Raw genomic sequence first — 19,534 nt, 5'->3', positions numbered from 1 at the left:
ACGCCAGACAAAAGACGCTCTGTGTCTTAACTTTTAATCAGAACAGCTGTATCACAGGCGCACCAGCCTACCTAACTCGCTTGTCTTTCCCGCATTAATCCCGTGCAGCAAAATAAACAGCAATTTCACAATGATTATAAAGTCAATTGAAAATGTAAACATAACGTATCAATCGTACTTACAGGTTGTGGTTCGGAGAGCTTGTTAGTCCAAATAGAGTAGATTTGAAGCCGACGAAGATAAAAGCTAATATTAGAGAAGCAGTCCTCGGTAAAATGACGAGCACACAACAAAAGGTTCAAATTGTATTTCTGTGGTATCCTTGAACACAGCGTCTTCTCGACATGATGTAAACATACTAACTAGCGGAAGTGTTTGTGGGCAGGTCAGACTCGCGGGCAGGCAGGGATTATGCAAATGTGTTACCCAGTGACGTATACCGGTAACAGGCAAAAGATTCGAAAATATGACGACTCGTTAAGGCGATTCAGAATCGACTCTCTCTTTTGAGAGACAATATCTTTATTTATCATGCACTTTTTTGATTAACAACTTTGCAGACTGTTTTCATTTAAGGATAGCTACATTATAAACTGCAAAAGAGATATTTTTCAAAAACCCATATGACCTCTTTAACAGTACATGTAACAGTAACATGGCTCTTTAACAGTAATGCATTACAATATTGTGTTGCTCCCTAAAAAAGTAACTAATTACGTTACTTATATAGAAAGTAATGTGTTACATTACTTTTGAGTTACATTTTAAATCTGGGCAGTTCTTCTGTTACAAATGTAAAAGCCCTTTCACAACAAAAGTGAAATGAATATGCCTCAGGCTGAAGGAAATGTAAATGTATGTCTGTACAGTAGAGGGCGCAGCTCAAACTAATTGCATGAAGAATATGACGCAGGAAAAGAAAGTTCAACACTATTCAGCAATAACAAATATGAAACACAAATGTGTCATTTTTGCTTAGTATGGTTGAATTGGATCATCGAAGGTCAGTAGCAAAGACATTGGTTAATAAAATGGAATTAAATACATAAATGATATTTGTCTTATTTAACATTTAATTATTGCAGTTTTGTATAATATTTTGAATTTGCATTTGATTGTTTTTAATTATTTTAAGGAATACTGAATCTGTTTTTGTGCAGGTGAGATGTATAAATACATGTTCATATTTAGTCTAGAACTGCAGTAAGCATCATGTTCACACAGCACGCACAACGCCTCTGCGCTTACTCTGTCAGTCAAGACATGGGAAACAAAGTAACTGGCATTACCTATTTGAAAATGTAACTCAGATATTTCCTTCTAAATTAAAAAGTAATGCATTACCCCCAACACTGGTCTGCTAATACACTAATGACTGCTAGTTGATATGTAGCTGCAAAGTTACTTATACTCAATAGAATGTCTAAAGGGGACCATCAAAATAATGTGTTAACTTTGTTTCAATCCCCAAACCTATAAGTAACAATAATAGTGAGGCATGCACCACTATGTAATCAAAAACAATAGTGACGACAAGTGCTAAAGGTGGGAATGATAAATGTGTGTGTATGTGTGAGTGCGTTAACTGGCTTTCCTGCCGTAATTGATCTCTGTTAAAACAGAACATAGCCTCTTCCTGTGTGTGTGGTGGCATCCTGTGATGAAGGATGTTTGTGAATATTGTGCTGTGTGGCTCACCATCCTGTAGACGTCCTCTCTCAAGACTAAATGGGTCCAAATCCAGCAGCAACGTGTTCTTAAGTGCTCCAGCTTTTAAAACTCATTGAGACATTCATTGGAAAACCATCAACACAGCTCTGGATCCACTGTCAATGGCATTCCATTGATATAGTAGCATTCCTGTAGCTCAAATTAGGTACACCAATGTATTGTGTATTTGTATTTGTCAAGGAAACACAGAACACTCATTTAAAAAAATATCACAAGCAATTTTTGGTAGACGATCCAACAATAGGCCTAATGCCAAGTTTTAAGACAAAGCTAGTGAACGAAAGCTAGACAAAATCAATCAATCAAGCAATCAAATCAATCAATCAATCACTCAATCATTTGAGCCACACTTTAGTTTGGGGGCCAATTCTCATTAATAAAAAAGCATTAAGTAAACTCCTAATTTATCCTTATTAGGATATAATAAGGATATAATTTATTAATAGTTATTAATAGTTATTAAGGTAGTTGTTAAATTTAGAAATGGGGTTGGATTAATTTATCTAAAATATGTTCATGCAGAATAATAATGTGCTTTAATATGAAAAGTGCTATACAAATAAACTTGAATTGAATTGAATTAATATGTGCTTATAAAGTACTAATAAACAGCCAATATGCTAGTAATATGCATGCTAATAAGCAGCTAGTTAATAGTGAGAACTGGTCCCTAAACTAAAGTGTTACATGTATTTATTTATGTATTTACTTAAGTTGGAGCATTCAGGAAAAGCATACATGTGAACGCTTTCAATTGTGCTTGAAAAGCATCTGTTCAGGGTTCGGGATTTTATAACAGGAAAAGAAGGGTCAAACTCATCAAGGCCTCATAAAAGCCAAAAAACATGTGAATAATTTGGGCTTCCTGTCAGACACACAGACACAAAAACTCCATGAATTTGAGCAGAGGTGTCTGGTGTCGTGGCGTCTCAGGGTTAAACACGCTGACCTGTAAATGGTGAATACTCAGACACAGATACAGACCATAGCAAAGCAAAATGCAGAAGAAAAGCAGATGCACTAATGAATTAAGGATAGTTCACCAAAAATAAAAATCCTGTCTCTCTTATGACTTTTATCTTCTATGAAATGCAAAAGGAAAAATTAGGTAGGATGTTTACCCTACTCTTTTTACGTTCTCTGAATGTAAATTAGTGTTAAAAAGTCAAATACCATGAGAAATTCATTTCTGGTAAGAGATATTCCTTTAAGGAACAAACCTGTACAGTTTCAAAAACACCCAATAAAATCCCTCTCTTCACACTTTAAAACACAGTGCCATGCCAGCCAGAGGTTTTGAAACCATGACAACACAGTCCAATAACTTACGGTAACTGGCTGTTACACGGTGGGTTTAACTCATTTGCAAACACTTGTACTGCATCATTGGCTTGCTCTACAGTGAGCTGAAGCACTGCTACTTTCAGAACAGCCACACTGGCACCAGCTCTGCTATGGCAACCACAGTGGAGTAAAACACACAGCGGCAAATAACCCTGTGTCTGTTACACCTGATGGGCTGCAGTGATTTAACGTCAACCACTCTTTCAGCTCTTCCAGTAATATACTCAATTATGCAACAAGTAGATGAATAGCAGGACAAGTACAACATCGCTGAAAAAATGGCTGCCCAATGCATTGTTACAAAAACAGCAGAGAGAGCTGGTGCGTCAAAGACACACAACATCATTGACATCACTGCATTAGTTTACAAGTCATGCACTATGGTAAAAATGTTTTGAGGTCAAAACATAGTACTGTTCATAGTACTACTTGAAAATAAGTATTTATTAATCAATAATCTGCTCTTGCAGTCATTTGTGTGAACAGGAAAAAAAAGGTTTTTGGTGTTTTACTGCCTCTAGTGTTCATTTCACCTGGAAACGGCACTGCTCTCATAATTATCTATAATACATAAAGTTACATACTGTTGAACATATTTTAATTACTTACACTCCTTAACACCATACACTATAGGGCTGTTACCAATTAAAAATAAAGTTACAAACAAATAAACTAAACTAAATTAAATCAGTATCAACAAACTCCATCTTATCATTTTTTTTTTTTTAAATCTATTTGCACTGCAAGTATAATTGCATAAATAATGTTATTAGATTAATGCTTTAAACATAACATTTTGAACAAAGAAATATGAAATGTTGGGGGAAAAAATTAAATGATATCATTATATATGAACTATACCTACTGCATCTTGCACACAAATGACTGCAAGAGCAGATTATTGATTAATAAATACTTATTTTCATTTAAAAAATTAAATGATATCATTATATATGAACTATACCTACCAATAGGTGGCAGCAAGTCTTAATAAGTGAATTATAGAATCACTTATTTAACCAATTTGTTCAAACTGTTTGATTCATTCATGAACATAGCAAGTGACAACTATCTTTATGAATGGGTCATTGAATCATTGACCCGATTCTTTCAAATTCTTGTGTCTAAAAATTCTGACAATAAGGATGTCGGGTCGACCAAGCTTCTAAGACAGCATCCTAATTGAAATGGTACCTCACAATAGACTGATTTGACTTTTACATAGGCCTACTAGGTAGACATTTGCATAGGTACATTACACATTTCAATGCTCTGTATTTGCAGTTCTAAAGCAATGCCAGTACTCATAAAATCTATTTTGCTGTTACTACTATTAAACTCCACATGTAACTGGTATGTCTTTGCAATATGCAAGACATTTGCTTCAATGATACCTAAAATAAATGAAAGCTTGAGTCAGTACTTCCTGGCATTGCAAGTCATTTGGGGTGTCTTTAGCATACTGATCCTACAGTATATACCTAATGCAGTTAAGGTGCAGTAGTGTAACTCAGTCAACGTATTATTACCATAGACTGTAAAAAAAGATGGACGATGCATCTACAATTCCTTCCACAATAGAAAAGTAAAGCCAAAACACCCCAGTATGGCAGCTGTCATCTTGCAAAAATGACATCATTTGGAGCCAGAGTGTGCACAGTAGTGACTCATTTAGAGCCGAGTCTGCACAGTCATGATTCATTTGGAGCATGCGCAGTAGTGATCATAAGGTGAAGCCATAGTATCAACGCCCCGCCTAAAACTCCTGCAGACCCAATCACAAGCACACAATCTTGACACCACACCCCATTTTTATAGCATCATATAATGAACTAAAAGCAAACTGATTAGAAAACTGAACACTTGAACATTCATCAGCATTATAAAAACTACCTAAAATTATGATAAAATGATCAAAAATATATTTTAAGTGTACATGAAGAGGGTGGAGTTTATGACCTATACTGCAGTCAGCCACCAGAAATGTTTTGGCGTCACTTAATTAAGTGAAATGTTATTAAGCTAAACATATGTTTTGATGTTATTATTATTATAAAGACAGTATGATCTCAGTATGTTGTCAGTATAACATTTATGTTATTTCTTAAACATTTCTGCACTCACAGGTTCTGCACTCTCAAAGTATGATATGACTGCAGTTGCAGTTGTAATGACACCAAATGTTTTACTGTGCTAAAGTACACTATAATTTTAGAACAACTGACTGTATTTAACCCATCTTTAGTTCAGTGTAGGATGCCAGTTTCAACACCATTTGTCTTTTACAGGCATCTGTGTCCTGCTGAGAGTGTAACTGATATTTGGTTCTCACATTTAAAACAGCTGGGTATGTAGACACATCTACCACATATCACAACCCGTTCTAACTCTCAAGGCGCCAAATACAGCTGTTTGTCCAAGTGTTTCGCGTGTCTGACTATACAGACATCAAAAGAGCTCTGTAGTGTCTTTATTGTAATGTGGCTAGAACTATAAGCCCATTGCTTTCAATTAGAAATCTTGAGAAACGATTTTAGCTGCATAATATATTATTATTACTGTATAGATACCTTTAAGCAATTAAGTCAACCCCTATCACTAAACCTGCACTATTTCTCAACAAAATAAAACATAAAACAGGCAGATAAAAGTACAGTCACAATTAACTTAAAACAATGCTGCATTCAAGTCTTCTGAGGCCAAACAGTAGAACTAAATGAAAGATTTTCATTTGAAATCATATCTTGCTCTCAAGCAGTCGACCTTATTTCCTGACCCACATGTGTAGTTAGATAATACTAGATATGATTAGTTAATTTATATAGTTTTAAATACTTTCAATTAAACAGTTCAAAAAGCTGAACTGATTTATTCTCAGATTTTACTATTTTGCTTGATAAGTATGTTCTGCGCACAGCTGACGTAGGCCACCAACAAAAAAATCAGCAAAGAATAGCTAAATATAAGCTGATTTTGTGTCAAAGCCCCATAGATTTCCACAAGCCTGCTACAAAAGCCCAGCATAAACATCATTCAAATAAACAGGCAGAGTTCCTTAAGAGTGGATTACATCTTTTTCTTTGTGCTGTAAATTTTCTCCTGTCTTGCAAAACTAATGAGCATTAAAGCATGCCAGCCATTATTAAGGCTATGGGTGCTTTGCTACAATTCGTTCTGACGAGCAGCCAGAGAGAATGGCAGACCCAAACCGCTGTCCCATGAAATCTATCTTAAAATACTATGGTATTCTGTAGGTAAATTCACACTATCTCCATGTCAGATTCAAGCTCTGTTCCAAAAACCTGATTGGCCCACAACGACAATGGCCTACATACATGGGTCTGCAGACAGTCTTATGAGGAAAAACAGGTGGTTCTGACTATTCGTGCACACAAGTGTTCTTTTTTTTTTTTCAGAAACTTTTTTTTTTTAATTCAAGGTCATTCCTGTTTAAATGAATGGAATTCATTAAATATGACCACACCTTTAGTCTTAGTGCTGTGGCAAATGTCTTTTGTTTTTATCATATTTATTCAGCCTGTCTTGATTTGTGTTAAGTAAAGTTTTAGTTGACTAAAAGTCTGAGAATTAAACTCACATTTTAGTTATGCTGCATAAAGATTAAACTGATAATAACAATTATTTTACTTAAAATTACAATCATGATACTGATCATGACAGTTGTCATTTGGGAAAATTTATCAGAATTACTGCACTTTCACCTATAAACATAAATCAAGAGAATGTCAACCCATACACATGGTTTATGTGACCTAATCTAGTTTCATGATTTATTATGTTATTATGAACATAAACACAAACAATAAGCTTCTCTCAAAGGCTAAAACATTCCTAATAATATTAGGATATGTATAAAGTTATGCTAATATCAAGCTGATATTAGCTAATATCAAGCTGCTTCTGGCAGGTCACGTTAGTCAAGCTCGCATCAGCTGACTCTCAGCTGATCCCCATCTACCTATGGGAATACGACACCTATCTAAGCATTCATATATAAGGTCCCTCAGTATTATCAGCAGTTTTCGCATTGCTCAATAGCTAATTACCCTCCTCCATCCCCAGCTCCTCCTCTGTCAGTCGGGATTCAACCTTCTGATTCTCATTTGAATCAGACTAATTCTAAAATATTTACATACAATTATTGAACTTTAACAATATCTGCAATACATTTATGTTGGTTCTGTTCTGTTTACCCTGGGGGGTTATTGCTGCTCTCCCTGCTCTCATCCATGCTAGGCTGCATGGATGCGCAGGGAGTTCTTGCCCAGAACAGAACCATACCGCCAATCCAAACTGTATGCTAATTATCAATCATCTTTGACGATAGTGGTCCTGACAGAAATGTATAAGGGTTTCTCAAATTATATTTATGTTTTAGTTCAAACCTTAAATTTTGTTGTAATATCAATCAAAACGTTAATTTTCCTAAAGACAAAAAAACCTATTTAGTCTATTTATTTTAAAGACCATACACTGAAAAGTTTGTTGGATTTATATTATTTAATCATATACATCAGATCAACATTAATCATTATAGTAGCACACATAATTTGGTAAAAAATATCATCAAATTAAGTTTTTTTGAAGTGACCATATTATGTGATTTATATGGTTCCCTGACATAATTTAACATTTAATTTTACATATATTTTTGACACATCACAGTTATGTAATACTAGCTAGCTAAGAAACTGTTAGCAGTAAATAGCACACATTAGCATGCTAAATGCTTAACTGCTTCTTAAGTAAAGCAGCAAAGACAGATCTTTACGTTTCCATCCTCAGCCTAAGAAAATGCCCCACTCTTCACCTCAGTGGCAACCCAGTGTAATTGGTTCTAAATCCCAACATAACTGAACATTAAACAGTTGAAAATCTCAGTCACTATCAAACCTTAGTCTTCATGATTGCTTCATGACTCATTTAAATACTCTCCTCCCATAAAGTGTCTGAAAGGGAAACTCTTACAAATACATATGCAATAAGGTCAGTTGTAAAAATGACTGTCCATGCCTTTTCATCTGAAATTTTTCACTGCGAATCTTTAGTAAATCCTCACAGTAGTCACCAAAAGAAAATAACACAACTGTTACACTGTTTTCAGTGCATAAAGCATCTTGATATTTAGTCCAGCCCAGTTTAATATTAGTGCGGACACCCATGTACAAATACTCCTCAACAATGTCCACCTCCATCTTCTGATGATGACTGAGTTCAGGAAGGTCTTCTGCCTTCTGAAATCCCTGCTATTTAGTCTTTGTGATGTTAAGCTGGAGGTCATTCAGCTCAAATCATGCTACAAAACCGTCCACCACACTCCTATCTTCTGTTAATACTACCCACAATAGCTGAGTCATCTGAAAACTAATGCAGGCGGCAAGATTGATGATGTCAGGGCTGCACACAAGCACTTTCACAGTAATATGTTCAGAGTTGGAAAATCCAGCTAAGCACACAGTCCGATACATTTTCACCAAGCCCTGCCTCAGTGAAACACACAACACAACCCTCACAAAACATCCAATTACTTTTAGTAAGTGATGTTACAGTACTCTTCCATCTTTTTCAGTAGCGATCTCACATTCTCCATGACGAAAAGATGGAAGATATGGACTGTAGCTCTTGTCCTAAATGGCAAATATTTTCACCTCAACTCCTTGTGGATTTCTAGGTTCCGGCCATAACACACTGTCAGAGACTCATCAGCTGGTCCCTGGTGTAAACATTGGATCTCTGGGTCGCCTCCACCAGGCTGAGGATGTGACATGATAAAAGAATTACAGCAACTAGGAAAGTGCAGGCAAAGCCCCATCACTCTACTAACCAAATAAATTATCTTTAAAAAAATCCACTTTGTGGAAAAGATAAAACATACAGCAACTGCATCCTGCATCACATGCGACTACTGTATATAATGGTATCTACTAATGGTATTGGGTTAGTAAGATTATTATTGTTTTTAAAAGAAGTCTCTTATACTCACCAAGGCTGCATTTATTTGATCAAAAATACAGTAAATACAGTAATGGTGTAAAATTTTAAATAACTTTTTTATTTAAATATATTTTCAAATGTAATTTATTACTGAGATACAAAGCTGAATTTTCAGCATCATTGCTCCAGTCCAGAATACAGTGTCACATGATCACATGATGTCACATTGTTTTTTGTCATTATTGTTACAAAAGCTGAAAACAGTTGTGCTGCTTAATGTGTGTAATGTGGTGTTTTGGGTGTGTTTCTTGTTCATGTTTTCATGTCTTTTATTTTGGAGTTTAATCATGGTCCCTGTTTGTGTCATGCTTCCCTTGCCCTCATGTATTCATGCCATTGGTTCCTCTGTTCATTGTGTCATGTTCTGATTGGTTGTCTTAGTCATGTGTCTTGTTTCCCATTGGTTTGTTCATGTCATGTGACCCTCCTTGTCTGCTATATCGTCTGTTCATGCCTAGTCAAGTCAAGTCAAGTCTGTTCATGTCAAGTCAAGTCACAGATTATTGTTTGGATGTTTGGATCACCTGTAAATAAACTGCACTTCTCACTTATGCTCGCCTTCAGTGGACTAATTCGTTACAGAATACACGACCCCTATAATGAACCCAGCAGATCGCCTAGTTCGCCTCCGCCAAGGTAATCGCTCTGTTGAGGAATATGTGGCAGATTTTTGTGAACTGTGCTACCAGGTGGCTTTTAACACTGCCAAGCCAGAGCCTGCTAACGCCATGTCTGCTACTCCAGAGCCTGCTAACGCCATGTCTGCTACTCCAGGACCTGCTCAAATCATGCCAGTTAAGTCAAAGTTTACTCGTGTCATGTCTACAAAGTCAAAGCCTGATCACATCATGTTTGCCAAGCCAGAGTCTGATAACATCATGTCTGCTACCCCAGGGCCTGCTCACGTCACGTCTGCCAAACCAGAGCCTGCTCTCGTCATGTCTGCTACACCAAGTCCTCTACACGTCACGTCTGCCAAGCCAGAGCCTGCTCACATCATCACTCAAGAGATTATTCACAACATGGCCACCATTGAAGAGCTTCGTTGCAAGATGGCCACCAAACAGGAGTCTCTTTACAAAATGGCCGCCCTTCTAGAGTCTCGTCACGTCTCACCGCCACGGCCATGGAGGCCGTTCATGAACTCACTGTCTGTCCTGTCACAGACATGGAGGCCGCTCTTGAACTCACTGTCTGTCCTGTCACGGCCAAGGAGGCCATCCATGAACTCTGTCTGCTCTGTTGCGGCCGTAGAGGCTGCTGTTAACCTCTCTATGTTCTGTGTTCCAGTATCTCCTGATCCGCCATGGTGGCTCCCTGATCTGCCTGCTCCGCCATGGCGGCCTGTGTAACCCGCTGTTGGTGAGTCTAGTCTGTTCATGCCTCGTCTAGTCTGTTCATGCCTAGTCAAGTCAAGTCAAGTCTGTTCATATCAAGTCAAGTCACGGATTATTGTTTGGATGTTTGGATCACCTGTAAATAAACTGCACTTGGGTTCTCACTTACGCTCGCCTTCAGTGGACTAATTCGTTACAATGTGCTGTGATTATTATTTTTTTCTTCTAGAAATTATTAATGAATAGAAAGTTCAAAACAACTGCATTTATTTCAAATGGAAATCTTAATAAATAATAAATGTGTTTTTGATAACTTTTGATCAATTTATTGCAGAGATAGATAGATAGATAGATGTATAGATAGCTGGATAGATAGATAGCTGGATAGATAGATAGATAAATGTTTTTGGATCACTGTCTGGGACTACATTAAAGCTGCTATTGGATCTTCGTTCAGTTTTGAGTGATATTCACCAGTAGCCATATGACAGTATCAAATTTTCATGTTGCGATTAATTGCTAGTGCTTTTATCACGGTATACGGTATTATAACGGTATTGAAATTTAGTTGCAAAAAAGTGTTGTCAAAGTATAACAGGTTTAATAACTTTTTTCTTATAACAAAAGAACTGAACATTTACATACAATGAAGTAATATGCAAAATATGTATAAAGTAAAACATTTTTTAAAATTCACACAGATTAAAGTGCAGAAGAATTATAAAGACCAACAAGTAACACTTTACGATAAGATCTCATTAGTTAACATTAGTTAATGCATTAATATTAATAATGAGCAATAGCTTTAGAAGTTATTAATCTTTGTTAAAAAATAGCCTACAACTGTTAGTTCATTAAATAAAACAGTTGTAACTTTTGATTTTAACAACGTGATATAAAATATTGAAATTACTTAAGATTAATGAATGTTTAGAAGAATTTTCCATTGGCAGTTTATGTTAACTAATGAATTAACTAATGTCAATTAATAGAGCCTTGATGTAAAGTGTGACCAAACAATAAAGAATCAAAACATTTTCAAACAATTTCTAGGGCATGTCGTTGTCCAGATTAGAATGTAAAAAAAAAAAAGTTTGAAAATAAATAGCCTATTAAGTTTAAGTATTAAGTACTTGCCACTGTGATGAACACCACTGCGAATACAAAAATCTGAATGGCTATTTAAAACCATTTAAATACGTTTTAGAAAGTTTGTTTATGGGGTTTCCGAGGTAACACTGCATTTATGTTGTTTAGCGCCATCTGCTGTCAGAGAGTGAAAGTGCGATTTCATTCAGTGCGTCTTCTTCACGTTCCGCCATGCGCTTCTCATCCGTGCTTGTTTACATGAGAGTGTGCATGCGTTTTTCACACAGCATACAGCGGTGTTGTGCATTGTGACCAGTTGATGGGAAAAATATTCTTAAAATGCATTCAAAAAATCACAATAATTTGTAATAAATATTTATTCATGGTATTTTTGAAGTGCCCACGATAACAATATCATACATATTCAGTCACGTGATATATATATATAACCGTGATATATCGCATTACCGAATACCGGCACATGTCTATTTACCAGCTAGTCAACCTTCATTGATTTTTGGACCATGGGCATTCGGATTCTTCCTCGGGCTTCTAAGGAGCAGAAGGCAAGGCTCCAGATGTTGGCGGCCCTGCAGCGACAGGGGATGAAAGTAGGAGGCCTTGTGCAGACTTTTTGGACTTTGGCAGTGGGACTGGAACTTTGTGACTCTGAGCTATACAGGAATTTTAATGAATACCTTGATAACCCTTTGCCTCTGTGGGAGATGGAAGGACTAAAAAATCTTGATTATTGGGGTTTCATTGACTATCTCCACTGCCGCAGTTTAGTAGCAACTCCAGGTCAGTCTGTGCTCATTGCAGTGCCCCCAGAGATACCCGAGTCTGCTACCACACCTCCAGAAGAAAAGTGAGGCTTCACTATCTCTGACTCGTAAACGAAGGTCAGTAAACGAAGGTCAAGAAGGAGGAAGGCAGCAAAGTACGCTCCAGTGGTCCCAAGTCCAGTTGTCTCAGAGGTCGCTACACAGCCGCCCGATATCACTGCTGCTGCCATAATCAAGAAGACCATCTTTGCCTTTCATCTCTTGGCTGTTCTGCATGTATGGGCCGCTTCTGAGTCCACTCAAGAGCCTGCTCCAGTCCAGGAGCCCTCAGAATCCAATCCAGAAACCATACCAGCCCAAGAGCCCTCAGATCCTACCCCAGAGCCCACTCCAGTCCAGGAGCCCTCAGAGTCCACAGAGTCTACGAGTTCACTCCTGAGCCCGCTCCAGTCTATGAATCCGCTCCTGAGCCCACTCAAGTCTATGAGTTTACTCCAGAGCTCGTTCCAGTTTACAAGTCCGCTCCAAAGTCATTTCTGGTCTATGAGTTTGCTCCTGAGTCTGTTCTAGTCCAGGAGTCTACTTTACAGTCCACTCAAGTCTACGAATGCATTTCAGAGTTTGCTCCTGTCTACAAGCCCTCCTGAGGTGATGGCGTCCACTTCAGCTACTCTTTGGGCTGTGGTGCCCACTCCTGAACTCTTAGTCTGCCCTGTCATGGCCAAGGAGACTGTTGCTGAACTATCTGCCTGTCCTGTTATGACCATAAAGGCTGTTACTAACCTCTCTATGCTCTTTATTGCAGTCCTGCCCGGTCTGCCAGCGGGGTCATCTGCCTTGTCAGCGCCACTGAAGTGGTCTTCAGCTCCGTCAGCTCCACCGTGGGGATCTTTGGTCTTGTCGGCCTTACTGTGGTGGTCTTTAAAGTAGGGGTTATGTCACAGCCATCAGCTGATGTGCCTATAACAGCCACCAGAGGGCACTCTTCTGGGTCTTTTGGTTTGGACTTCAGTTCCCATCACCCCTTGCACTGATGATTGTTTCATTACCTTGAGCTGTTTGTCATTTACTTATTAGCTCACCATGATGATATATACCATGCTCACTGAGTCTTTTGTTGCTGCAGTATTGCACCTGTTACTTTGTGTCTGCAGATTCTATGTTTGTGGATTACGTTTTGCCAGTGTTTTTGTGCCTGTTGCTCTGTTTTTTGGATCATAGACTTTCAAATGATGCCACTCTCCTTTTCTTCACTGAAAATTAACTGGAAACTACCATGCAAAAATACCTTTAGTTGATTATTTACTCACAATCATCATGACATTATTTTTCTTCCTGAGTTTACATCCAACAATATACTTATTTTAAAAAAAGACTATAAATACAAGTAAAGGGTTGCTTTGTCTTGTATATTTCAGACACAATGAAAATGTTGTCCTTTCTCCCCTTTGCAGTTCTCCTAGGAAGGCACTAATTTTCTCCAAATGCATGCGCAGACAGACACAGGATCATGTGCGCATTCAGGATACGTATAGTCCCATTATGCACCAGACACAGGCCTAAAGAAACTGCCTGTGGCTAAGAAAGGGGTGAGAGTTGACTGTCATCACTGGAGTGCTGAATTAATGGTTTTGTTCCATATTTTCTTATGTGAACTGCAAAGGTGGCAATGTACAGAATTGAGTTACAAGCTGCATTACACTGCATTATCTAAGATAATGAGCCTTCTGAACTACTTACAGATGTGTATAGACAAGTTTTTTTTCAGAAGAGGCAGTAGCTGCAATGTCACTGTGTTTACACCAATTTCTGAAAAAGTGACTAGTGACTGAAGACTGAACATAATGAAAGAGTAATACTGTTAGATATGGTGGTGCTAATATGGAAGGCCTTAAAAGTAGGGATGCACTGACATATCAGCTAATAATCGGTACTGGCTGATAAAAGCAATTATCTGCCTTAGGAATGACAGGAATGATACAGGAATGTATCAGTCTTCTCTGTTTCGTATATATATAATAGAATTCACATTGCTTAAAGACACACACACACACAAATCCAGCATTCCAACAAACAAGCAAACAAAAAAGTAATTCCAGCATGCATTCACAGGCATGTATATAAATGTGTGGTCTTAAAACTGTTGGTCTAGACAACATCTTTAAATACTGTGTCAGTCTGGTTAGAGACCAAAATAAATTATCAGAACGCCACTTAGTGGACAAAACTGAGAGTGCAGCCCTATGTGCATTTTGAGCCATATGAACAAATATCTAGGATAAAATTATATATGGAATAATGAGCAATAAAATATCAGTAGAATTTGAAATGACTAATTTAACTGTATTAATTATATTACTATAGCAGACAAGGTGCATATAACTGATTAAAGAAGTAAATGCATAATAAGTACATAATGCTTATAATTATTATTCTGTACATACAAAGTTATTACTGTCTAACACAGAACCAGTAAAGCATAAACTTTGGGATATTTGGGAGTTAAAACCATGACTATCTATCTATCTATCTATCTATACTGTATATTAAAGCATTTACATTTGCCTTGCAACTAATCACCTGTTGCTATTCTTTTTTATCTATTCAACATTTTTCTTTACTTATATGCAGGAACATTTACACATTCTGTGTTCACGAAGGCAAGTGTCAGTACTACTATTGCTCAAGATGAATTAATGTGATATGATTGGATCAAACCTCTTACCTTGTGATATGATTGGATCAAACCTCTTACCTTGTTCTGCACAGTTTATGATATAAATGATAAAAATCCAACTTTTGATTTTTACCTGTCAGATGGTACATGTGGCAAGCAGGGTTGGGCTGTGTTGTGAGTGCTAATGAGAGATTTCTGTTTCTGTCTTGTGGTGTGCGCAGGGGCGGACTTAACCAATAAGCGGGTTAAGCGGCCTCTTAGGGCCCCGGGGAATCAGGGGGCCCCATCTGATATTTGCGAAACATATTTGGCAAACGTTAGAGCACGTCAAATGTTTATATTTACAATGTGTTTTGCAGCGTTGAGCAATGTAGCCAATCACAGGCATATCTGTTGATTTCCTGGACGCGAGGTGTTTAAGCCAAGTTTTTGTCCAGTGCTGATCTTTGCAAGCTCATCAAAAGTGTAGATATGATGTAAATAAGAGATTCATTGTGCAGTGTAGAGAGCTTAATTGATTAAGGGGACATTGTGAGATCGCAATGAACTGAAGTGAGTAACAGCTTTCAGTTTCCTATGCACGGCGGCGCGAACTGCCGCGCACTTGAATACATTTTTGAATAGATTTTCGCTTTATAATTGATTACATTTTCGATTTGTTTCTCGGCAAACCCTACCACATGACTTCAGAACACTTGGAATATGGAACGAGTTTCATGGGATAATTTCATGACATTTGAATCCTTTTGTACAAAGACTGAAGAAGGTTACAAATGGACAAGTCAAGTGCAAACATTTTTATTTTATTTTATTTATTTTATTTTACTTTTTTTTGATGATATCTTCTTTTGTGATCCAAAGAAAGTAAGGTAATATGGCTTTAAAAAAAAAAACTAAATCAGGTTGACTAATTATTTACTGAAGTTCTGAAGGGGTAGCTATAAACTATTAAAGAGAGAGCGAGCAAAATAAGGGTTAGATGTAAAAGAGCACATAGTTATTGTGTTGGGGCCCCATATCTGGAATTTGCTTAGGGCCCCCAAATCATTAAGTCCGCCCCTGGGTGTGCATGTGCTTTTGTGAAGACAGTAAGGGATGATTACCTGTGCATGACTTGCTGCCTTAAAAGGTAGGCCCCTGTTTGCTTTGCTTTTACTTCTGCACTTTAATAAGTCAAATGTCCAGACCCAAATTATCTTCCCTCTTTTAAAGTAAGTCTAGTAGAATATCTTGACTATTTTATACTACATCTGAAAATTGTTAGTCTGACCAATGTCTGACCATTTGCATAAGTGATACCAACTGTCCATAGTGCAAATGGTGAAGAACAAGTTACAAATGTACCTTAATTTCTCTAGAAAAGTCCCCAATGTTGAGTATGAGTAATAGTGATGCTTGGCTTGGCCTCTCTAATATATCAGCTTAAGCAAGTTACATGACAGAAGGAAATGATTCATAAACCGTTTGGCATGCTCATTTAATAAGAGTAAGACCAAGAAGGACTTACTTTTCTTCCGGAGAAGAGCATACACAGCTGGTGCATGGACCCTCCATTCTTAGTCAGCTCTTTCTTCAGGGTTTTGGGTGATGGAAGTGTCCAGCCGCCTTTGTGTGTCGCGGCCACCTCCATGCAGTTGATGGCATTGTCAGATGTGAAGCAGGTTGTGCAAGGGTCCTGGAGAAGACTGCCCTCACTGTGTGTGCGTCTGCGCAGGGAATTCTGCACGCTGAGTCCACCTGAGTGCTTTTCGCAGGAAGTGGCCTCTACCATGCTCCTCCGTTTACTATCACTGCGTTCCAGGTAGTTATCATCACTGTCTTCCTCCTCCTCATCATCATCTTCATCTTCTTCATACTCTTCATCTGTGCCAGGGGTGGAGAGAGCGTCTGCACTAAAGGACCAATCTAATCGCAGCTCGGGGATGACAAATGATGAGGAAGAGGATAAAGGTGGAGCATTTGTGTCCACTGCCTCTGGAGCGTTGTCCTCATCAACAAGCAGCTGTTTTTCATCTTCACAGTCTCTTGCGTGTGCATGCAAGGACTCCTGCTCTTCTTTCTCCTCGGTCATTGGCTCAGTATTCCCCCTCTCCTCCTCTTTCTCTTTGTCTTCATCCTCCCTCCATAGCTCATTCATGCTGCTCTCCGTGCTCTTCCCATCTTCTCCCTCAGTGGAGGGCGGAGGTGTTGGTGGAACCAGGTGGCTGTTCTCCTCCAGAGGGGTGCACAGATCCTCCAGCAGGGTGAGACTCCTGGACTGAGGGCTACTCGCAGTGGTGGCTGATGCATCGGACAGGTTGCCCAGGGAATGGTCATCCTCAGAGGTCATTCTCCGGCCCCTGAGGTAACATGGCTCATCCTGCTTGGGTTCGAGCATCTGACAACAGAAGAACACAGTGGTGCAAAACCGTTACTGTTTTTCTACCAGTGCAATATTACAATATGTAATTATAGTCAGTAACTGAACAACAATTATTGTAGAACTACTGCAGAAAATATTGTGTTGTATTTATGAACAAATAAGTGAAGTGAAGTGAAGTGAAGTGAAGTGAAGTGAAGTGAAGTGAAGTGAAGTGAAGTGGCCAAGTGGGCATCACCAGGTATTCCAAAATTATGGGAGTGTTGAATACTTTATTCTACTCAGTGTGTTTATCATCTTATTCATTGCTTATCATAATAGTATATGATAAGTAACGGTTTCCTTAGCAGCAGTCACTGATTTCCTGATAAGTACTGATTAGTAACTGTTTCATTAGCAGCAGTCACTAATTTCCTTAAGTTTTAAGCAAACCAATTCAAAGCGAAAAAGCACTCTAGATGTTCTTTGAAGCTCTCTCAGTTCTTCACACTTTTTCATGTCAAATACCACTTGGTGGCTAGGCAGATGTTTAAAATGGAGTGCTATATTTCAAGCCTGAAAAGCACGGGATATTTTACGCGAGAATCTAACAACAAAGTCTGGTAAAATAAAGGCTATAAAAAAGCCAGAAAAGATGTAAGTGACTTTGGACACTGAAGGATGAATTCAGCAGAATAGAATAGAGGTTGAAAATAATCATTTATGGCAATTCATGTAAGCCAAAACACATGAGTAAAAGAGGTGTGAAAATATAATATCAGCAATCACAGACAGATGGGATTAGATTTCTCAGAGGAGATAGGAAAAGGTAGGCAATTTGCTCTGGAATTTGTACAGAGATTGTGTGAAAAAACACAGACTTCGCAGATATGGACATAATTAAAATCACAATGCGAATTTGTAAAATACAAATTTCTCTCATTTCCTTTGAGAAATCTATACCTGTCTATAGGAATCCCATGGTATTACATTATTTAAACATATAATGGGCTTCAAGTCAGCACTTTTAGGATACAATCCACTTAATTTTAAATGGGAAATATCTTTTATGTATTAACTTATGTATTCTTTCTTTTATGGCCAAAATATTTACTCAAGTCTTTGCTTTAGTTTCAGGTTCTATAGATTCAGGACAAAATTTAGGGGGGACTTTTGAATGAAAATGTCATCATTGATTTATTTTTTATTTTTTTTAGGAAATTTAGACAGTGTAGAAATGCAGTGTCATCCATATAAAACAATCAGAAAAAAAAAACACAGAAAATAAAAATGAATAAGGCAGACAATCATTTGTAGACAGATTTGTGATTAATCTTAGTCAAGCATAAGTCGAAATGTTACACATTTTACTAGGTTGCTTGCAGCACTGAAAAGAAGAATCTGTAGCACTTTTTTTAATGCTGGTAGGAAAACTTACATCACCATCTACTGTCGGAAATGAGAAATGGATCCCATCTGAACAGTAGAGGGGATGGATATAACATATGCTTTTTGGATATAACAAGTAAATGACCTGAAGGGAGGCAAGGAAACTAGTTTTCTACTTCAGTAACTAATTCTTCATCTAGATCTAATAGTTTACTAGAGTTTGCTATCTCTCTAAACATCATTAAATGACAGGTAGACAGATCTGTATTACGTTTTTTTTATTATTATTATGATTATTATTATTATTATTAGATGTGAAAATTACAATAAATTATGGCCTATATAACAGGAATGCACATTTAATATAAGCTAGCAAAAGTACATACTGGAAGCCTTCTGAACTAATCAGCTCTCTCAAAACCAGCCCATGCTGCTTATCACTCACTCTAATAGGGTGCAACCAAAGCTGGTGAGAAAAAAACCTCCTCTGAGTGCTTTTCAGAGGGGTTTACTGCAACAGAAAACAAGCTCAGCTGATGCAGCCAAAAACAGAAGTCATAAGATGTAATTCATATTACCACTGCTCACCATAACTGGAGCTTCAGTAAGAATGGGCCTCTTATCTCGTCTGTGGTATTTTTAGGTTGTGTGAAAGGTTACTACCGAACAGAGCGACACAGAGGAAATTAAGACAAAAGAACCAAAGACAGATGATTTCCTTAAACGCTCTCTTTTGCTCTGTTATCCGTGATGGGATGGTTCAGTCGGTGTTCGTTGAGTCCCTCATGCATCACTCGCCCATCATGACGCAGTAGAAAAAAATAGAATA

General features: G+C 37.8%; 1 protein-coding gene across 3 annotated transcripts in view; it reads right to left on the bottom strand.

Moving 5' to 3' along the window:
- LOC107693410 (regulator of G-protein signaling 3-like) overlaps positions 1-19,534 on the bottom strand; it is a 176,254-nt gene that overhangs the window by 39,023 nt on the left and 117,697 nt on the right. For all 3 annotated transcript variants that reach the window (XM_016492794.1, XM_016492796.1, XM_016492795.1), the window contains exon 12: positions 16,486-17,355. In XM_016492794.1, the coding sequence (XP_016348280.1) occupies positions 16,486-17,355 (870 nt within the window). The remainder of the gene's footprint in view (positions 1-16,485; positions 17,356-19,534) is intronic.

Source organism: Sinocyclocheilus anshuiensis, unplaced genomic scaffold, assembly GCF_001515605.1.
Source record: "Sinocyclocheilus anshuiensis isolate Anshui unplaced genomic scaffold, SAMN03320099.WGS_v1.1 scaffold1558, whole genome shotgun sequence".
Classification (NCBI taxonomy): Eukaryota; Metazoa; Chordata; class Actinopteri; order Cypriniformes; family Cyprinidae; genus Sinocyclocheilus; species Sinocyclocheilus anshuiensis.
The sequence above is the reverse complement of the archived record's forward strand: the minus strand, read 5'-3'. Positions and strand labels throughout refer to the sequence as shown.